General features: G+C 44.7%; 1 protein-coding gene across 4 annotated transcripts in view; it reads right to left on the reverse strand.

Moving 5' to 3' along the window:
- The window catches only part of ADGRA3 (adhesion G protein-coupled receptor A3), a 103,175-nt gene extending 80,918 nt beyond the window's left edge, over positions 1–22,257 (reverse strand). For 2 of the 4 annotated variants that reach the window (XM_061585419.1, XM_061585418.1), the window contains exon 1: positions 13,094–13,587. In XM_061585419.1, the coding sequence (XP_061441403.1) occupies positions 13,094–13,347 (254 nt within the window). In that variant the 5' untranslated portion in view covers positions 13,348–13,587. Of the gene's footprint in view, positions 1–13,093; positions 13,588–20,735; positions 20,833–21,991 lie in introns of those variants that run through there. The other 2 variants (XM_061585417.1, XM_061585416.1) reach the window with 2 other exon arrangements.
- Positions 22,258–23,264: the final 1,007 nt, after the last annotated feature.

Below are 23,264 nucleotides of genomic sequence, written 5' to 3' on the forward strand. Positions count from 1 at the left end.
CACTGGCAGCTCCTCCTCACCACTGCTTCATACTGTGTGGACTTAATTAGTTAGGATTTAGTGCAGTGAATCGCATACTAGTGAAGAATCGAAACCGTTTGGCTATTGTTAGTCGTGGTGACTTAAGACTATTACTATCCAAGTATACTCCAGATATTGTGAAGTTAGCCAAAACTCATCAAGCTCAAGGAGCACACTAGTATTTTATAATAAATCTCATTTTATTTACTTTTCTATAACTATGTATGTATATTACTAAATCATACTAAGAATTCAATGTGTAATCTAAGTGCAATAAAAAGGCATGATAAAAACGATCAGTAATAATAATTGAAAATACCTTTTGTGCATTACTCATTTTAAGGGAAGAACTGGAAGCACTGGCATATACTTAATCTGAGGGGGCGTTGGGCACAAAAAGATTTTGCAAAGGGGCGTTGGGTCGAAAAAGGTTGGGTAATGCTGTTCTATACAAATCTTCTGGTGCTCATCTCTGTATGTGGAATAAGTTCTGGTATGTTTAATCTTTACCCAGGCACTTGTTAATGATATCCTGTCTCTATTATAGCGTTGCTAATAGAACCTTCAGTTGAAACTGTTTGAGCCAACCTAGAATTAAAAGAGGTGAAATTCAAAAAGGAGAAAAGCAAGATCAGTCTATATGTAGATGACATAGTTGTCACATTGCAGGATCCAATGAGAACTTTGCAGAGTATGGTAAAACTACTTTCAGAATTTCATTTAATATCAGATTATAAAAACAATTTAAGTTACAATACTGCAGTGCAAAAGGTTTTAGGTTAACGCCTTTCAGGGGTGCACTTTTGCTTAGGAAATATCTGAAATATAAATGGAGAAATGTCTTAATGGATTATTTGAATGACTCCCTTTGGTGTGTTAAATCAGTCCATCCTGGAAGGAATGCAATATTAGATCTGTTACGTCTTCCTTGATAGATTGCATGACATGTTCTAAGGATTTCAACAATGATCACACAGCAAAAAAGTTTTTAAGTATGACTGCTTCCTGCTTTGGATAGCCCAAAGTAATATGCTACAACCCCAAATGTCTATAATTTCCCACCACTACCATCATCTGCATGAGGGGGAAAAGAAAGGGAGTGCAGGAAGATGAGGAGGGGAGTCATCACAATGGAGAGAGTGAGCTGAGTCATACTCAGAGCTTGGAAAAGTTACTTTTTTGAACTACAACTCCCATCAGCCCCAGCCAGCATGGCCACTGGATTGGGCTGATGGGAGTTGTAGTTCAAAAAAGTAACTTTTCCAAGCTCTGGTCATACTACTGCTTAACATATGGGCTCCCAGAGATTACAGCTGCTTTACTCATCCTCCAGTCTTCCTTCTGTGTGGCTATGAGCTAAGCCTCTCTTCCGAACTTGGGCTTGTGGTTTGTCTCAATCCAGACACACTATGAGCTGTAATCAAGGTTTGCGGCGTGTTTACCTGGAGGATACAATCTACAAGCCTAGTTTCACATGACATGTTAGGCCAAACCAATCTCCTCTCAGAAAAACATCAGTCTCATGCATTCATCCTAAACCATTATTTGGCTTTGCATTATGTGAAAATCAGCTCAGAGAAACGGAATACTCACAATTTGCCTACCTCCTTTTCTCTTTATTTCTTGCACTATTGCAGAAGGGCTTTCTTGGAATTCTCATTTTCACCCAAGAAACTCTGGTTGTCAATTCCTGGTATGTCAAATCCATGTATTTCAGGAGACTGAAAGTTTGACTGCTGGCAAACAACCTAGCCCTCTTGAGCTACCCCAGCCATATTCACAGAGAGAGAAAAAGCCTTAGGAGAGGCTGCATCAGGATTCAAGGGAAGTGAATTTGTGGCAAAGCTTTGGGTGTCACTCTCAAGAGTCACCAAATTTGCCTTTCCTTTCCAATATCAGCGTATTCATTTCTTCACTTTCCTGAATGTTACTTTGATGACTGATTTAGCCATAGAAGAAGCTGCAGTGGGATGTAGGATCAAGCTGTGAACCTGCTTCTTTTCAAATATTTTGGATTGGTTTGTGGATCCAAATGTTATAATTATACTAGGTATAATGTAGGCCCACCTATTTTCCATTTACCCATGTATCTAGTAATGACAACACAATGAGGGAGTGGGGGAAAGGGGATCAAATGTTGCTTCTTTACAAAGCTTTGCAAATCAAATCAGCAAAATAGAAAATGAGAAATTTAGGAATGAATGTCTTCAATTGTTATTTCATATGACAGGTTCCTAGTCAGACTTTTTTCAAAACCAGTAAAAAAAAGTGGCTAAGCAGTGGCTTTTCTGTAATCAAACGTAAAAAAAACCTCACAATTTTGCTATTCTTTATAATGCAGTTTCTATGGCTCGAGTTCCTAAGAAAATAACGACTGCATTTTTAAGTTTTAACAATAACAGTCAATTTTAACTCTGTAGTTCATGGTATTGTTCCAGCTTCATGCTTATCAGTCTCCATGAGAACCACATATCTAACTATAAGGTTAGATAAACCAAGTAATTATAAATGTGATGCTATATATGAAAATACCTCTCAGCCCTAAATCAGGGTTGGTGCTTAAGTTGATGACTGCTCAAAGCTACTACAAAAACTGAGGCTGGCAACTTTAAAATTTGATCTTTTGGGGTGGGTGGAGACGATTCTTTCATAAGAACCACCTAGCTAATGAAACCAAAGGTCCTTCTGTGTCCTACAGCAGCTAACCAGATACCTTTCAGAAGCTTACACAATATGATGGTGGGAACCATTTTGTTCCTTCAAACATATACTGCTCAAGGAATGCTGAATTTAATTTTAGATTCCATTTAGTCATCATGGCTGCTAGCCATTGATAGATCTAGTCTCTAAATTTGTCCAATCCCATTTTTAGAGCTTTAAGCTTAGGGTTTTCACCATATACTGTGGCAATGAATTCCCCAAGTTAATTACGTGTTATATGAAGTATTTGTTTCTGTTTTTTCTGTATCTACTGTCAACCAATTCCATCTGATGGATCTCTTTATAGTATTCAGAGAGAAAAACTAATTTGCATTCTACACCACTCCTTCTCTCCCAGTATGTTAAAAGCTCCAGCAGTCATATGAACACCCAAAAGCTGTGTCTTGTAAAGCATTGCTAAAATAGTCAGGAACACATGCCAGCATTAACAATGAAATCCATCTTCTAGACAACCCTATAAACAACTGGCAACCTTTCCCACCTCTGAACAAGTTACACATACTATATATATATTCCAAATGTACCTCTCACTCAGGAGGTGACTTTATTAGTAACAAACAAATATGGGCACAGTCTTAAACTCAGAGGCCTGGCAGTTCATAACATTTACTGCAGGACCATTTTTATTACAGTGCCCGTCTTCAGAAAGGAGGATTACATTTAGTACAAACATCCTCTCAACACAGATGACCAATATAGCATCTGTACAATTACTGAGTGCCCTGTTGCAGCCATATAAATAAGGTGAGCATTACCTTAAAGCTGCAGCACTGGGGGACTGCAGAAGACCAATCTTGCAGCCTCTTGCATCAGCTCCTGGCTGGGTCACGGGGCATAAAAGCATGGATGCCCTTGGGCAGTGGGTCTGCTGCCAGTGGGGTTGCCCCTTGGGTAGTCCCAAAGGTGAGGGTGCTGCCCCCTTCTTTTCCCCCACAAATCCAATCTAGAGGTAGTGGGGAGGGTCTATGGTGCATTTGTAGTTCTTGCACAGGGTGAGAGCCTGTGCAGCGAAGTGAATGATAGGAGAAAGTCACCAGGTGCCTTCAAAGTGAGAAGTCACCAGAGTGCAATTGGCAGAAGGCTGACCCTCCCTGGGTGTACGGGGGGGGAGTAGATGAATCCTGTATGAAAGATACTGAGTGGGTCTGATTGTTCCCAATTCTCTCAGAGGCCTACTGGGATAAGTAGTTCTGATAGGTTTTGTTGGTGGGCTCTTGTTGGGTCCATATCAGGCATTTAGGAGGAGTATTTGTAAGGAGGAACATGGGTGATGCCACCCCAGTTTCAGTTATCATGGGTAGAGGGAGGTATAGCCATGGGGAGGTGGTGAACTACCACAGAAGATGAGGGCAAGGCTATCTACGCCTTGTTCCTCGCTTCCACTCCTCTCATGGATGGGTTCCTTGTTGCTTATCTGCTGTGCCCACTGGCCTATGTGTGCTGTTGTTTATTGCCAGATTGTTACACAATAAGACCACATTCATCCATGACTTGATCATGGATGAAGGTGCTGATTTGGTGTGCATTACTGAAACCTGGGGGCAGGTGAGATGGGAGGAGTTCATCTGACCCAGCTTTGTCCACCTGGATACTTGCTGCAACACCAGCACAGGCTGGAGGAACAGGGGGCAGGAGTTGCTGTGATATACAGAACTTCCATCTCTGTCACCAGGAAACCACTCTGTCTTGGAGCTGGCTGTGATGGCCTGCACTTGGTTCCGAGCAAAGAAGACAGTAAACAGGTGTACCGTCCACCCTGCTGCCCGGCAGCTTCTTTGACTGAGCTGGCGGAGGCTGTTTCGGCTGTGGTATTGGAGGAGCCCAGAATGATTGGAGAAGCCCAAAGATTGCATGCATCCGTCGGGACTTAGACTCTGATGTTATGACAGATGATTCCATTGAAGTGTCCAGAACACGGTCTTGTCCTTCATTGTTGGATGAATTTCAGTTGGTGCAGCTCGAGGAAGTGGACAAGGTGCTTGGAATGGTGCGGGCGACCACGTCTGCCCTTGATCCTTGCCCATCTTGGCTGGTGAAGGCCAGCAGGGCTGTAACCACCGGCTGGGCCAAAGAGGTGATAAACGCCTCCTTGAGAGAGGGAGTAGTCCCTGGTAGTCTCAAGGAGGCAGTAGTGAGACCTCTTTTAAAGAAACCCTCTTTGGACCCAGATGTTTTGAACAACTGTAGACCGGTGGCTAATGTCCCTTTTTTGGGCAAGGTCTTGGAGCGGGTGGTCGCCGGCCAGCTCCAGGCGCTTTTGGATGAAACCGATTATCTGGATCCATTTCAATCCGGTTTTAGGTCCAGTTTTGGCACTGAAACAGCCTTGGTTGCCCTGTATGATGACCTTTGTCAGGAGAGGGACAGGGGGAGTGTGACCCTGTTGATTCTCCTTGATCTCTCAGCGGCGTTTGATACCATCGACCATGGTATCCTTCTGGGGAGGCTCGCGGAGTTGGGAGTTGTGGGCACTGCTTGGCAGTGGCTCTGCTCCTACTTGGCGGATCGTCGCCAGAAGGTAGTGCTTGGGGAACATTGCTCGACACCCTGGACTCTCCATTGTGGAGTCCCTCAGGGGTCGGTTCTGTCCCCCATGCTTTTTAACATCTACATGCAGCCTCTGGGTGCGGTCATCAGGAGTTTTGGAGTGCGTTGTCATCAGTACGCTGTTGACACGCAGCTCTACTTCTCCTTTTCACCTTCTTCAGGTGAGGCTGTTGATGTGCTGAACCGTTGCTTGACCGCGATAATGGACTGGATGAGAGCTAATAAACTGAAACTCAATCCAGACAAGACCGAGGCACTGTTGGTGAGCCCTTTACCTGCCCAGATGGTGGATGTTCATCCTGTTCTAGATGGGGTTACACTCCCCTTGAAGGAACAGGTTCGTAGTTTGGGGGTCCTTTTTGACCCTTCCTTGTCGCTTGAGGCTCAGGTGGCCTCGGTGGCACGGAATGCGTTTTACCCTCTTCGTCTAGTAGCCCAACTACGCCCCTATCTGGACAGTGACGATCTCGCCTCAGTTGTTCACGCTCTGGTAACTTCTAGATTGGACTACTGTAATGCGCTCTACGTAGGGCTGCCCTTGAAGACTGTTCGGAAACTCCAGCTAGTGCAAAATGCAGCAGCCAGGCTGTTGACGAGGACCCATTGGTCTGCGCATATAACACCTGTCCTGGCCCGCCTGCACTGGCTACCCATCTGTTTCCGCACGGAATGCGTTTTACCCTCTTCGTCTAGTAGCCCAACTACGCCCCTATCTGGACAGTGACGATCTCGCCTCAGTTGTTCACGCTCTGGTAACTTCTAGATTGGACTACTGTAATGTGCTCTACGTAGGGCTGCCCTTGAAGACTGTTCGGAAACTCCAGCTAGTGCAAAATGCGGCAGCCAGGCTGTTGACGAGGACCCATTGGTCTGCGCATATAACACCTGTCCTGGCCCGCCTGCACTGGCTACCCATCTGTTTCCGAGCTAGATTCAAGGTGCTGGTTTTGACCTATAAAGCCTTATATGGTGTGGGACTGCAATACCTTGTGGAACGCCTCTCCCGCTATGAACCTACCCATCCACTTCGTTCAGTATCTAAGGCCCTCCTCCGGGTACCAACTCATCAGGAAGCCCGGAGGATTGTTGTTAGATCTAGGACCTTTTCTGTGGTGGCCCCCGAACTCTGGAACAGCTTACCTGAGGAGATACGCCTGGCGCCTATGGTACTTTCTTTTAGGCGCCAGGTTAAGACCTGGCTATACTCCCAGGCATTTTAATGTTTAATGTTTAATGTTTTCATGTTTAACGTTGTTAGTTAATTTGCTGTTATGTGTTATTGATTTTATTATACTACTGTATTTTAATCCTGTTTGTACACCGCCCAGAGAGCTATTAGCTATGGGCGGTCTAAAAATGAAACGAAATAAATAAATAAAATAAAATAAATGATAGTCCTGGATAATTTCCATGTCCATGCTGAGGCTGCCTTTAGTGTTCTGGCTTGGGACTTCATGGCCTCCATGACAACCATGGGGCTGTCTCAAGTTGTCACCGGCCCAACACATGGCACAGGGCACGCCCTAGACTTGGTTTTTGCTCCAGATGGAGGAAGGGGTGGTCTTGAGATGGGGGGGTGGATGTTACCCCACTGTCATGGTCAGACCACTTTCTGTTGAAGTTTAACTTATGGCCTCGATCCTTCCCTGCAGGGGTGGTGGACCAATTAAGCTGGTCCGCCCCCAGAGACTAATAGAATCCACAGGATTCCTGAATGCCCTGGGGGAGTTCCCAGGTGACCCGGTTAAAGCCTTTGTCACGCTGTGGAACAGCGAGGTATGTCAGGCTCTTGACACGGTTGCCCGAGCACCCTCTCTGGCATTGTGGAGCCCGGTTCGCACCTTGGTACACCAGTGAGTTAATGGGAAGGAAACAGGCTAGTTGACGGCTAGAGCGTAAATGGTAAAAGATGTGCTATGAGGCTGATCGGGCACAAGCAAAACATCATAACCGTGCCTATTGTGTGGTGGTGAGGGCGGCAAAGAAGACCCACTTCTCTGCCGTCATTGCATACTCAAGTAGCTGTCCAGTGGAGTTTTTCCATATTGTCAGGGGTCTGTTGACATCAACTCCAGGAAATCAAGTTTTAGACCCTTTGGAGGTCCACTGTGTATTGTCTGCAAGGTACTTTGAGGATAAAGTTGCTCACCTCTGTAGCAATCTTGATGTCCCGTTTACATCTAGTGTAGTCCCTACTGAAGTGTCCAGAGCAATGTCTGCTGCTACTTCTTGGGATTGGTTTCAGTTGATTCAGCCTGATGATGTGGACAAGGTGCTTGTGACGATATGGCCAGGAACGTGTCCTCTTGACCCTTGCCCTTCTTGGCTTATAAAAACTTGCCAAGGGGGTTTGGCCGAGTGGATCCAGGGTGTGGTCAACACATCGTGGGAAGGAGTGGTTCCAGCAGCCCTGAAAGAGGGGCTGATCCGACTGCTCCTGAAAATGCCCACCCTAGACCCATTGGTTTGCGACAACCACTGCCTGGTCGCAAATACCCCCTTCTTAGGGAAGGTGATTGAGAGGGTTGTGGCGCAGCAACTGCAAGTACTCTTGGATGAAACAGATCATCTTGACCCATTCCACTCTGGGTTCAGGCCTGGTTATAGGACTGAATTGGCCTTGGTCACCATGGTGGATGACCTTTATCAGGAGAAGGACAGGGTGAGTTATTCTTACTTGATCTCTCAGTAGCTTTTGATACCATTGACCATGGTACCTTCTGGGCCGACTTGGTGAGATGGGTATCAGAGGCACTGTTTTACAGTGGTTCAGATCCTGTCTCCAGGGTTGTTTTCAGAGAATAGCATTGACAGATTATCTTTCAGCCTCCTGGCACTTGTGCTGTGGGGTGCCGCAGGGTACCATCTTGTCCCCATTGCTGTTTAACATCTACCTTGGGAGTGGTCATCAGGAGATTTGGGGTGAGGTGTCAGCAGTACGTTGATGATACCCCGCTCTATTTCTCCATAACATCTGAATCAGGAGAGGCCATGCAAGCCCTGGGCCGCTGCCTGGACTCAGTGGTGGGCTGCATGAGGGCCAATAAACTGACTCTGAATCCTAGCAAGATGGAGACACTGTGGGCTGGTTGTTCCTGAGTTCAGATAATTGGTCAGTTGCTTGCTTTGGATGGGGCTGTACTCCCTCTGAAAGGTCAGTAGTCTGGAGGTGCTCCTGGATCCATCTTTGTCGCTGGAGGCCCAGGTGACCTCAGTGGCTAGCAGTGCCTTTTACCAGCTTTGGCCTGTAAGACAACTGTGGCTGTTTCTAGACAGGGATAGTCTGACCACTGTTGTCCATGTACTAGTAACCTCCAGCCTGGATTACTATAATGCACTTTATGTGGGGCTGCCCTTGAGGTTGGTCCAAAAGCTGTAGCTGGTGCAAAATGCAGTGGCGACACTGCTCACTGGGGCAAGGTATCACCAACATGTCACCCCGGTGCTGAAAGAATTGCACTGGCTACCTATTGGCTACGTTAGCTAAGTTCAGGGTTCTAGTTTTGGTGTACAAAGCCCCATACAGCTTTGGACTAGGATACCTGAAAGACCATCTTATCCCTTATATATCCAGTCAATCACTGAGCCTCCTGCAAATACCATCTTACCAGGAGGTTTGTTACGCACAACATAGGAAACAGACCTTTAGTGTTGTGGCGCCTACCATTTGGAATTCCCTCCCCCTAAATATTAGACTGGCTCTATCTCTGTTATTTTTTTGGCACCTACTTGAAGACCTTCCTCTTTCAACAAGCCTTTTAAGTAGAGACCTTATCCCAGTGTGTGTCTGTGTTGGAACTGCTTTTTAATATGTTTTTAAACCTTTTTTAAAAAAAAAAATAGATGTTTTTAAAGCTGTTAAAAATCTTTTTAAAGATGTTTTGTTTTAATATGTTTTTAATGGTTGTTTTGTTTTAATATATTTTAAAGTCTGTTTTATGGTGTGTTTTTAGTGCTTTTGTTTGCCACCCTGGGTTCCTACTGGGAGAAATGGTGGGATATAAATCAAACAAACAAATAAATAAATGAAATTATATTTTTCTGTCACAAATATCTAGTAACAGACACCAAATGTTGCCATTACTACAAGTGTTAATATTTGGCCAAGTTTCAAATTGGCATGACATCACATTTCAGCTGTAACATACACAACTGTGTGATTTATCTGCATGATTTATGGGGATTTATGCCCAAGAGCTACATCACTATTATTTTTCTTCATCTGCCACCTGCCTATACCTTCCAAGACTACACACACACACTTTGAGTAAATTCAAAGCCAATATTCTATGGATTTTAAGTAACATTCTAGTCATTTCTCTAAGTAGCTGGTTGGTAAAGGTTAGCAGAGGGTTAAGATATTGCATGTATGCATTAACTATACCTTCAAACACTTTCAATGGCTCCTAACTTTTCTCTGGTTATGGAAGAATCTCCCAGACCTCCTGTTTGAAATGAACCTTGCAGTTAAAAAAATTAAATTAAATATTAGATGGTCTAATACAGCCTTTCCCAACCAGTGTGCCTCCAGATGTTGTTGGATCACAACTCCCATCAGCCTCAGCCAGCATTGCCAATGGTCAGGAAAGATGGGAATTGTGGTCCAACAACATCTGGAGGCCCACTAGTTGGGAAAGGCTGGTCTAATACAATCGATATGTTTAAAAATAATCTTGAATGTGATGTAACATTTTATTCATGTATATCCCCACTTTCCCCAAAACTGGGACTCAAGATGGATTACAAGAATTAAAGCAAATACAGATAAAAATGTAGGAAAAAATACAAAAAGTTATTGTTAAAATGTAATCTCTATAGAATTAAAACCATTTAAAACATGTCCATTAAAAAATCCAAAGATATAGGTAAGTAGAACAACACACTATTAAAGCCCTTGCAGTCAGTTCTCAAAAGCCTTTGAGAAGAGAAACATTTTCACCTGCCCGCAGAAGGAGCCAGTCTAACCTCCCTAAGAAGGGAATTCCAGAGCATTGGGGCAGCCACCAAGAAGGCCCTCTTCCATGTTCCCACCACATATAGCTGTGAGGGTGGCAGGACTGAGAGAAGGACCTTCCGCAAAGATCTTAGAGCTTGAACAAGCTCATATGGGAAGGTACTGTCCTTCAGATAGCACTTATATAGCATAAACAAAGCTCACAACATTGATAGAACCTGAACAAGCATTGTCATTTCCTTTCTTCTCCTAAAAACAAAAACCTATGTCCAATTGTTTTTAAAAATATATATCCAAAGCATTTGGTGTAACCACTCATATCTTAATTAAGGCAGTCAATACGCTCATAACCAACCAAACATTTCTGCACTTCCATCAACTGAGGATGCTTTAGGATTCTTTCATTTTTTCTAAGTATCATTTTAGCACTAACTACTTATAGTATCTAGTGCGAAAACAATACTTAGAAAAATCCTAAAGCATCCTCAATTGATAAGGTGCAAAAATGTTTGGTTGATTATGAGTATTGTGAATAACTGCATCGCTTTCCAAAAGTTTACAATTTAGATAGTCAAGTTTGCTTAACTCCCACTGATAACAGGGCTCAAGCACATCAGTCTTTTTGTGTATTGCCTCCTTTAAAGAAGGAGGCTAGATCAATACCAGATTCTCAGATTTAAAAACTCAAGAACTCAGTTTTCCCAGCACAAATAGACAACTGGTCTGTGTGAGATAGCCCTATTGATGTTTACAGCTGTTTTGTTTTAAATCAGAGAATGTGTGCACTTCAGTACAAGAGATATGGAGAATATACACATTCAGAACGAACTTAAATAAATGAAGGATACAAAAAGTTCTTGCAATAGTGGGGTACGGCAAGCCTACCTCCTCCTTCCACCACGTTTGCTTTATTTTTAAAGGGCTTCCTGCAGCTGGTATAGCACAGTGAGAAGAAGAGCCTGGCTGGGAGTCCAGAGTCTGTGAGTTCAAATCCCCGCTCGTGTCTCCTGGGTGTAAAGGGCCAGCTAAAGATCACCCCCACAGTGAGTGGCTCAGGGTTACGTGCCCTGCCACCTGGGCAGCCTTGGGCAAGCGGCATAGTCCCAAGGAGCCCAGTTGCCCCCCAGCTGGCAGTTGCGGACAAGAAAGGGGCTGGCTTGTGCAGCTGTGGCAAGCTGAGCAGGCCCTAGCCAGCTGGGGAGGACTAGCCTCAGAGGGAGGCAATGGTATACCCCCTCTGAATACCGCGTACCATGAAAACCCTATTCATAGGGTAGCCATAAGTCAGGATCGCCCTGAAGGCAGTCCATTTCCATTTCCTGCAATATACCTTCTATGCGATCAACTAATGCCGCCCTGGGCTCCTACTGGGAGGAAGGGCGGATACAGGCAGGACATATTACATCAAACAGAACATCACCTGCAGGTCCTGCAATATAATTTACATCATCGAATACAAAAGACCAGAATGTCATACCCAATACGTAGGAAAAACCACAACTGACCTATGCACATGCTTCAGAAACCACAAATCGGCAATCTTAACAAAAAAAGTGGAGCAACCAGTTGCAAAACATTTCAACATTGAGGGTCACAGCCTGTTGGACTTTTCTATATATATCTCCTCTCCTTTCCTAAGAATACTACTTCAGGTTCAAGAAATTAATTTTTTTAAACAACACTCAGAAAGCAGCTACAGAAAAGCAATAGGACACATGGCCCAATCTTGTGAATGGTTACTCTACACACAAATCCCACTGAATTTAATGACAAAAGGTGAGTGCCAAATAAGCATTCATTGCGGACTCTGGCATTACTTCCAAACAACCATGTATAGGATTGGTTTAGTAGCTCTTGAAAGGGAAACATCCAGGAACAAACCTCATCTCAAAACTTTTGGCCTTATGTTCATGCTAACTTATTACATGTATATTCCACCTTTCTTCCAAATTCAAGGCAGCTTGTCTCCCTCATTTTGCTTCACAACAACCCTGGGAGATAGTTAGGCATACTATAGTCATATGCTGCAATAGTTAAATAAGAATTCCATGTTCAGAGGCTGTATAGGTTTGAATTCTGGATACTGGTGACAAACCACAGGGGACGGCTAATCACCATCATGCTGTTTTTGTAAGCTTGCCACAGAATCATCTGGCCAGCCACTTTTGGAAACACACATTTGTCTTCAGCTGGCAGATTGGGGCCACATTCACACCAGACACTTCACAAACTACACTTCGTAGGATTCTTTACGGTAAGTCATGACACATTAAAGTGGGGTAACAGTGGAATAAATGTTTGGTGTGCATGTGGTCTGGGACTTACAAGCAGGTTCTAAAGTGAGTCACACCAGTGGCATCTCAGGTCTCCTCTTCCCCATGAAACTGAGAAGATGGTGAGAGGGGAGGGGAGGAGAAGGATGAAAAACAGACAGACAAATGCATATAGTAGAAAGAAAAATTAGGTGAAGACCTAAGGCTGAAAAATAACTACCGGACAGACCTTTGTTTTGGTCCAGCAGAGGCAGGGCTCTTAGGATGTTCATGGACCTGTGGATCCCATGTACATGTATGGAACCAGTTATTTCCTCAAACCACTGGGGTAAAATGGGGGAGGGGAGGATAGGGAAGAAACGTCTGTATTACTGCTGTTTATTTACAAAACACTTACCCGGTTGCGTATGTGAATAAGTACTCTACAATACACAAAAGATGAGAGATCGAGAGATCAGGTATCTCAGCAAACTTCTTACCCACCGAGCCCCAACCCTTCTAACCTGGGATGCCTCCGTGGCTGGGTGGCCTTGAATGAAAAGGGAAGGGGGGGGGCTGAGCGTGTGACGCTACTCACAGGGTGACCGTCCTGTTGGGCAGCGCGTCCGGAGGCAAGACGTGGGCCAGTTCCAGGCTACTGCAGACCACCTTTCCTCCTCCCGTTTCGGCTGGCGGTGAGGACTTGCTAGTCCTGGGATGCCCGTCGCTGCTGCCGCCGCCGTCTTGTTTACAGCCGGCGGGCAGCCGAGAGGAGCCCCCTCCGCTGCCGTCCATCAGCGCCAGGAGCAGCAGCAATAGCCCAGGCGGAGGGGGCCGGCATGGGGTCGCCATGGCTGACTTTTGAGAGGGTTTCAGCAGCTCCTTGTCTTCTCCCTCTCCCCAGTGAGGGCGCCTAGGGTGGCAGTGAGGACGCTGAGCACTGCAACCAGGCAGGCGGTAGTTGGTCAGTCGGCACTAGTGCGAGCGGAGTGACCGCCATGAAGGGACCGCGGGTGGGGGAGGAGAGGAGAGCCACTCTGAGACGCTGGTACAACCCCCTTCGCCCAACTCCTGCCTTGTGTAGTACAGAGCATGCGCAGCTCTGTCGATGGTAAGCATGCGCAGTACCACAGTCTGAAGCTCTCACGCTTGTCCTGGCTGCGTGGCGCGGTGGGAAGTAAATTAGAAATTTTGGGTTGTTAATAAAGAGTTTCTGCTCCATTTCTAGGCTATTTCAGAGTGGGATAGAGGCGATTTCTCAACTTTGTTTATAGAATTTTAAAGGGCTTTTTAAAAAAGTATTTATTTTCATGTATTATATGTATTTGGAATAAATGTAGTGGTTGAATTACATCCTTATTAAGACTACATCAAGTGCACATGAATGATAAAGTTTTATGCCGTATGGAAGTTGGGGAGAGCTCTGGAGAACAATCATATTGATAACAGGGTTGTAGTCATCCAGGGTAACAGGAAAATGCAGACCCCTTACTTTTTCGGGAGCAGGAGCACAGCCAGGTCTCCTCTTCCCCATGAAACTGAGAAGATGGTGAGAGGGAAGGGGAAGAGAAGGATGAAAAACTGACAGACAAATGCATATAGTAGAAAAAAAAATTAGGTGAAGACCTAAGGCTGAAAAATGACTACCGGACAGACCTTTGTTCTGGTCCAGCAGAGGCAGGGCTCTTAGGATGTTCATGGACCTGTGGATCCCGTGTACATGCATGGAACCAGTTATTTCTCAAAACCACTGGGGTAAAATGGGGGAGGGGGGAGAAGAAACATCTGTATTACTGCTGTTTACAAAGCACTTACCCGGTTGCGTATGTGAATAAGTACTCTACAATACAACCAAGAGGAGAGCGAGAGATCAAGTATCTCAGCAAACTTCTTACCCACCGAGCCCCAACCCTTCTAACCTGGGATGCCTCCGTGGCTGGGTGGCCTTGAATGAAAAGGGGAGGGGAGGCTGAGTGTGTGACGCTACTCACAGGGTGACCGTCCTGTTGGGCAGCGCGTCCGGAGGCAAGACGTGGGCCAGTTCCAGGCTACTGCAGACCACCTTTCCTCCTCCCGTTTCGGCTGGCGGTGAGGACTTGCTAGTCCTGGGACGGCCACCGCCGTCTTCTTTACAGCCGGCGGGAAACCCAGAGGAGCCCCCTCCGCTGCTGTCCATCAGCGCCAGGAGCAGCAGCAATAGCCCAGGCGGAGGGGGCCGGCATGGGGTCGCCATGGCTGACTTTTGAGAGGATTTCAACAGCTCCTTGTCTTCTCCCTCTTCCCAGTGAGGGCGCCTAGGGTGGCAATGAGGACGCTGAGCACTGCAACCAGGCAGGCGGTAGTTGGGCAGTCGGCACTAGTGCGAGCGGAGTGACCGCCATGAAGGGACCGCGGGTGGGGGAAGAGAGGAGAGCCACTCTGAGACGCTGGTACAACCCCCTTCGCCCAACTCCTGCCTTGTGTAGTACAGAGCATGCGCAGCTCTGTCGATGGTAAGCATGCGCAGTACCACAGTCTGAAGCTATCACGCTTGTCCTGGCTGTGTGGCGCGGTGGGAAGTAAATTAGAAGTTTTGGGTTGTTAATAAAGAGTTTCTGCTCCATTTCTAGGCTATTTCAGAGTGGGATAGAGGCGATTTCTAAATTTTGCTTATAGAATTTTAAAGGGCTTTTTAAAAAAGTATTTATTTTCATGTATTATATGTATTTGGAATAAATGTAGTGGTTGAATTACATCCTTATTAAGACTACATCCAGTGCGTATAAATGATAAAGTTTTATGCTGTATGGAAGTTGGGGAGAGCTCTGGACAACAATCATATTGATAACAGGGGTGTAGTCATCCAGGGTAACAGGAAAATGCAGACCCCTTACTTTTTGGGGAGCAGGGTCACAGCTAGGTCCCTATGAATGAGCCAATCACCATGAAAAAAAGAGCATGCCTGCGATTGTCCTTTTGTGCTGATTGGAGCCAATCAGCGTAAGAGGTAGTCAGCCACTGAGAAGACTCTTCTTAGTAGTAACACACAGCTTCCCCTTTCTTGCTGATTGAGAGGGATCTCTTGCAGTGGGCTTGGAAGATGACAGGGAGAGCATGAGAAACTAGGGAAAGTGGATAGAGAGTGTGGCTATGAGGGGGCATGGCCATGGTTGTCATGAAATCATGAAGGGACCCTGCACTTCTGAATTTGCTGCCACACTACTGATTAATAGTCTTCACCTCAAGCAGTATGAATGGTGGTTTTAGGTAAGATAACATTGTAAAGAATGTCTATAACCCCTCAATCAAGTTGTAAATAGTTGGGGCGGTGCCTGTCCTGGTTTTGATGTTCTAATTCCCCAAAACGGAGGCATGTTGGAACAGGCACTCATGTTGGTCCATTAAAAGAAAAAAAAAATGCAAACTGGAATAAGTACCACAATGCCTTTATTAACGTGATTAAAAATCACAAGCTATTGTAGTTTTTGAGCTTAACAGAACTCATCAAGGTTCAATGTTAAATACTAAAGTGGGAAAAGACAAATATGTTGCTATTTAAAATAGTGTAGGTTATGTTGTTAAACCATTCTGCTAGTCTTAAGAGATTGAGTGTGATCTAATTAGATTAGAGTTAGACTGTACCCAGTGCAAAAGATCATAGGTTACACCAAAGTATACAAGGACTGCCATCCTAATACGGTTACTAGTGAGTCCCATTGAACACCACTTCTGAATAAGCATGTTTACAATTGCAGCTCAGGATGGTCACAACTGGCTCATATTCAATGAAGTCCTACTCAAAGTAGACCAAAGTAGACAAGGACCTATTAAGATGGTCCGCCCCAGACGCCTGATGGATCCAAAAGGATTCCTGAATGCGCTGGGAGATTTGGAGCCAGCTGAAGGCCACCCGGTCGAAACCCTGGTGACAGAGTGGAATAGGGAGATCACTAGGGCAATAGACCAGGTGGCTTCGAAATGTCCTCTCCCCCTGAATAGAGCTCAGATAGCACCCTGGTATATACCACGCCTCTGGGGTCTGAGACAGGAGGTGAGACGACTAGAGCGTCGGTGGCGGAAATCTTGCTCTGAAGTTAGAGCAGCAATAGCTGCCTACCAGGTGGCAACAAAGGCAACAAAGAAGGAATTCTTTGCTGCCTCTATTGCGTCCGCAGAGTGCTGTCCCAGGATGTTGTTCCAAGTGGTCCCGAATCTGATCGGTCCAGTTGTTCAGGAACCCATGGAGCAGTCTAAAGCCTCCTGTGACACGTTTGCTAAACACTTTGCCGATAAAATCGAGTGCCTGAAGAGCTTGATTCCGTACGCCGTGGATACAGGAAGTGAGCCAGAGCCGGCCAGTTGCATTCCAGTCTGGTGGGATCGGTTTCAGCCTCTTCCCTCTGAGGAAGTGGACAAGGTGCTCTCTACTGTGAAGCCAACCACCTGTCTACTGGATCCTTGCCCCTCGTGGCTCATTATGAGCTGCAAAGAGAGACTGGGTGAAGGGATCAAGGCTATAGTAAATGCATCCTTGGAGGAGGGTGAACTACCATTAGCCCTCAAGGAGGCAGTTATAAAGCCCATCTTAAAAAAGTCCTCCTTGGATCCCCAAGAGTTAAATAACTTCCGCCCAGTCTCAAATTTACCATTTCTGGGCAAGGTGATTGAGCGAGTGGTGGCCAAACAGTTACAGACACACTTGGAGGAAACAGATTATCTGGATCCATTCCAATCGGGCTTCAGGACTGGACATGGAACTGAAACAGCCTTGGTCGCTCTGGTGGATGATATGAGGAGGGCGCTGGATAGGGGAGAATTCACCTTCCTCGTCCTCCTGGATCTCTCAGCGGCTTTTGATACCGTTGACCACGGTATTCTTTTAGAACGCCTGGAGGGACTAGGAATAGGGGGCACTGTTTTACCGTGGCTCCGTTCCTATTTCTCAGACAGGCATCAACAGGTGGCATTGGGGGGGGAGGTTTCAGACCCTTGGCCTCTCAATTGTGGAGTGCCACAGGGTTCTATCCTCTCCCCCATGTTATTCAACATCTATGTAAAGCTGCTGGGGGCCATCATCAGGAGATTTGGGCTGCGGTGCCACCAATATGCGGATGACACCCAGCTCTATCTCTCGTTTAAGTCCTCACCAGAGTTGGCTGTGGATACCATCTCCAAGTGCCTGGAATCCGTAAGTGGATGGATGGGAAGGAATAGGCTGAAACTAAATCCCAACAAGACCGAGGTGTTGCTTGTGGGAGACAGGGGCAGGCTGGGGGATATAGACCTGGTGTTCAATGGGGTAAGATTGACCCTAAAAGACCAGGTCCACAGCCTCAGGGTCATTCGTGACTCCCAGCTGTCCATGGAGGCTCAGGTCTCGGCAGTGAGCCGGGCAGCTTGGTATCAATTACATCTGATTAGGAGGTTGCAACCCTACCTGCCTGCCCATCTGCTCCCGGGGGTAATACAGGCCCTGGTCTTCTCTCGCCTAGACTACTGTAATGCGCTCTATGTGGGGTTACCCTTGAAAACGGTCCAGAAATTGCAACTGATACAGAATGCGGTGGCACGTTTGATTAAGAACAGCCGCCGCCGTGATCATATCACTCCAGTGTAGATAGATCTACACTGGCTACCAGTTGTTTACCGGGCCCAATTCAAGGTGTTGGTATTGACCTTTAAAGTTCTATACGGTTTCGGCCCAGTTTATCTGAAGGAGCGCCTCCAGCATCACCAATTATGCCACCTGACGAGATCAGCCGCGCAAGACCTTCTCTCGGTCCCACCAGTTAGGACAGTGAGGCTGGTGCGGACCAGAGAGAGGGCATTTTCGACTGTGGCCCCCATCCTCTGGAACTCCCTTCCTTTCGATCTTCGCCATACCCCCTCCCTGACAGGTTTCCGCCAGGCCTTGAAAACCTGGCTGTTCAGGCAGGCCTACGGGACCTCTGGGGTGGTTTAGTTTTAATACTGATATTATTAATTATTATGATTCTTGTGGTTTTATTGTATTTATTGATGAAATTGTACATCTCCTAGAGTGGCCGTTGATTCGGCCAGATAGGCGACTCAGAAATAAAATTTATTTATTTATTTATTTTATTTATTAACAAACCTAAATTAGTCATATTTTAACTTTAGTGGGTCTGTTTTGAATAGGGCTAGCATTGAATACCACCCAGTGCACGTTTACTCAGAAGTTAGTCCTGCTGTGTTCAGTAGAGTTTGTTCCCAAGTTAAGTGGGTATAAGGTAGGTTGCAATCATACTCAGTCTTGAATAAATAATTCTTAAGAGTTATATTACATGGCCGAACTCTTGTGCACTCTTACCTGGGAGTTATCTCCACTGAACACCTTTGGGCTGGCCTTCAGTGTAAACATGCACAGGATTGGTCTGCACTGGCCTTTTCATACATTTCATTGTTTCTGTGTACAGTACACCTAGGATTTTGTAAAGTGTATATCTAAAAATATAAATATGAGAATGTAGTGTCTGAAAATATGAGTGTCATGCAAGTACACAAATCAGAGAACTAATATAATTGTCTGAGGCTTCCAGGTGAATGTGCACTGCTGTGTTGTGTTTGAAATTGTCCCAACACTGCAAGAGTGATCAGAAGAGAAGCACAGAGGAGAGTGCAGTTCATAGCAGATTTCCTAATGGTCACCTGTCCTTCATTCCGGTTTATTAACTGTGGATTCTCTGGTATCTGTTTAACACATATCTGATTTAACTTGCAAAAACGGAGCCTTATGCAATAGGATGGTTTGTTTGTAGTGCATCTGTGTGGGATCATTTTCCAGGCTTATTATGGCAGCGTGGGGACCACAGACAATATAATTAATTCTCTGTTCATCAGAGAAATAGAGAATTATCCCCCCACTTTGTTAGAAATTATGAAGACTCTATATGCATCTGTAATGTTTGGATATGCAATGAATGAAATGAATGTTTAGCTTACTGCAATTACGATATTATAATGTCCGGTTGCCATAATGAAGTGCAATAAAAAAGAGACAAATTTCAAACTAATATTTTAACCAGCAGATTGAAAGTAGGTCACGCTTAGAGTAAAACAACAGAAATTAAGTTAAATAAAAAGATTTGACAGATGCAGTTTATCAAAACCAGTCCCCACAATGGAGGATGTGAGCTTCAAAGTTACACTGAGCTGTTCCTCTGGCTTAAGGTTGGCACCTTTTTACTGTGTCTGCTGCTGTCCTTTTTAAAAAGTATATATGTCTTATGAACAGTACAGAATTAAAAACCAATAACAAATAAAAGCAGTGTCCTTTTGATAGTATCCTTCCTGACACACTGAAAATTAGCAGGTAAAACTTTCATTTAAACTTTCATGGAAGAGTAGTAGGCAAATTTAAGTTTTGTGTGTCAGGCTGACTGTTAAAGGCTAGTATTTTTTAATTTTGTTCCAAATGTCATCCTTACTCGGGTAAACTGTTCTTAGCAATGGCTTTTTCTGGATGGATTATACTCTTGCAGGCAATCTAAGTGGTTGCTGATATGGAGTATTTGTAGGAGAAAATTATATGAGGAAGACTTAAATCCTATATACATTTACTAGGGACTAAGTCCCACTGAACTTAATGGGTGTTGCTTCTGAGTAAATATGCGGTCCATATTTAATATGGTGCTTTACTTAGACTGCAGTTCGGTACCCACTTTTCTGGGAGTAAGCCCTGTTGAACTCAGTGGGGCTTATTTCAGAGTAGATGTGTTTAGGATTACTCTGTAAATGTTTTACTAACACAATCTATGCAGATCTGCTAAGAATTAAGCCAAATTGATCTCACTGGGAATTGTTCCCAGGTAAATAAGTATAAAAATGCAGCCTAAATGTCTATTTAAATAACAATGTTATAACAATGTTAAGTTAACCTTAGGGTGGGTAGCTCTCCCGCGATCCAACCAAGATGGTGGCGGAGGCATCAGTCCCTTAGGGAAGCCTTGGCTGCCATCTAGGTTGATGGTAGGCATGAGTGTGCAGCGCAGCCAGCATTTACCACAGCAGGAGAGGTAGGTGTGGGTGGGCGCCATGGGCCCAGGACAGGCTGGTGTCCAAGGGCCCAGTCATCCCTGGCACCAGCCCTGGCTGGGGAGAAGGTGCCATTGAGATCAGTGGGGTTTACTTCCAAGTCCAAATGTACAGAATTGCACTCTGAATTGGCCTGTCTAGTGACTGTGGTCTTCCAGAAATTGTATAGATATAAAATTCCCATTGCTTTTTAGCATTTAGCTCACATTCAGTAGATCCAAAATATATGTGTGTGTTTGTAGAAAGAGATAGGATTTCATTTTTCCTTTTTTTTCTTCCTCAGCACCCTCCGTTGCTCATCAGCTGAAAGACAAAAAAATATATAGTTTATTTTTGAACAGAAGGTAGCCTGGCAACACTTCAAACCTTCATACACATCTTTAGGGCAGAGAGAGATAAACAGGAGCTCACTTATCTTCTCAGTAAATTTCTACCTGCTTTTCACTTATACTCATTTAAGTTTTGCCAACTTTCATTCACCAGTTCTGGTTTCCTTGCCTGTCTAGACATTGTCAGGCATCAACAATATTCTACTTCAAAGGCTGTGTTTTTTTGCTGCCCTTTAAGGAATTTTGAAGTTGTCTTTACACCCAGGAAAGAAGAAAACTCCTGTGGTGTAGTGGGTGCAGTGTTGGACTTGAACCAGCTACAAACAATGCATTCAGAATCAAATCCCATGTCACTGGGTGACCACAAGCAAGTCACTCAACCTAATCTACCTCACAGGATTGTTGTGAAGATAAAATGGGATAAACCCCAAACATGCCACCTTGGGTTTCTTAGAGGAAAGCTAAGATACACAGATAGAGTAGGGGTGGGCAACCATTTTCAAAATGAGAGCTACATTCCCTCAGGGATAATCTGTTGGGAACCACATGCCGCTGATGTGTGGAGACAGAATAAATGATGGGTGAGAATCAGTGACAAAAATTTCCTGGACTAAAATGAAATAAAGGCCACCCTGTTCCCATTTTTATCACAACTGCTTCAGATTAAGGGAGGAGAAAGATGGCGTCCGGCAGATAACAGCAAGTTTGGTCGCTCTCAACCCTGATATAAAACATCAAGCTAAACCAAACTAAACTAGGGGAATAATCTCTGCCCCACTCATTTTGTTGCTTTTTTCTATGGGATGTTTTTGTTGGCTGGGCGTTTAGATTCTGCAGGTCTGCCTCCCGTTATCTCCTTTGGTGTTTGTTTGCTTCCTATAACCGGCTGTCTGGGAGAAACAAAGATAGCTACTCTTTTAGAAAATAATGAGACTGTGAAAATAAAAATCTGGACTTAACCAACAGACAAACAGAAAAGGAAAATAAAGGAAATTCCCGGCTCTGAGAAGGTTTGGAGACACCAGAAAGTGAGTAGAAGTTAAACCTTTTTTAACTAGAATTGGCCAAAAACTCAGTTCTAGACTGGGGTGATACCCAAACACTCTAACATGGTATACACGAGAAGAGATTACCTGACTCAGGGGCTTGATATTCTGGAACTATCAACAGTAGAAAAAAAGCCCAAACAGTTGAAAATCACCCAGTATTTCTCTCCCAAAGAGCAGACAAATTTATCTGGTACGATGAAAGAAAAAGGCCAAGAGCTTACTTTGGAGGAAAAGGGCCCTGAGTCTGCTAAAACTTGGACTAATGTTGAAAGCAGCAATACAAGGAAAGAGACTGTAAAGGGCCTTCTCTTGGATACACCTATGGATTGGTCTCTGGATTTAAATGGAGCAATCCAACTGGAAAGTCCTGCTTTTTTAACTCCCTCTTTGGCCCAGGAGATTGCGCAAGCAGAAAATTCGGCAAGCTCCTTGATAACAAACAAATTACAGGTGGTAACTACAGACTTGAGGGATATGGAAAAGCGATCACCTGGGGCTGGCTCTGATAGCCTACACCTCATGGCACAATCTCTGATTATTACATCAAGTCCCACCAAACTATTGGAGGGGAAAAGTGTACTGAGTACAACCAGCTATTTACCCTTAGATTGTTGGCTCTTTACATTGACTAAGGACATTGAACACATCTAAAACTTTATTTGTGAGGCAAATAAGCTGTTAACCACACTTGTGGAGGCGTATAGTAAACTCCCCCTCCATTCTGACCCTTTATCTCGATCTAACATGGCTCAACCGCAACAAATGTCCCAAGCAAACGCTAAACAAAAGGACAAGGGAAAACAGGTGACCAATTTAAGAAGATGCCATGGTAAAATGGCCAGACCATCTAAATTGAGTAAAAACATCAAGCGCCCTAAATTCCGTCAATATGTTAAAATGAATTTCTCCAAACTCTTTAAAATTCTAGAGTCACTCACTGACTCCAAAAGAAAACAACATGTAAATCATCCAAAGCAGTCCATAACTAGTGACCAACTTAAAGGAACCGCTGAACCCGAGATTCTAATGGTGTCTGCTCATCTAAAGGATTCAAAATCTCCTAAATATAATCAGAATACTTTAAAACGAATGTGCCCTTATTCCAATACTAGGGAGGTCAAGATGCAGAGTCCCACCTCAAAATGGCAATTAAAACTTATCCGTAGGAAATTAGTACTGACAAACTACCCAAAACCGTCCGGATATCTAACTCAAAGGGAGCGCAGAATTCATCTGTTGCATCTACTCAACAGCGTTTTGCCCAACTGGTTCTCACCAGCAAATATATCTTCAGTGGAATATCTATACTACAATAGCTACATGGCGCGAGCAGTGGTGAAGTTTGACTCCTGGGAGC

This window comes from Rhineura floridana, chromosome 9 (genome assembly GCF_030035675.1).
Source record: "Rhineura floridana isolate rRhiFlo1 chromosome 9, rRhiFlo1.hap2, whole genome shotgun sequence".
In the NCBI taxonomy this organism is placed as follows: domain Eukaryota; kingdom Metazoa; phylum Chordata; class Lepidosauria; order Squamata; family Rhineuridae; genus Rhineura; species Rhineura floridana.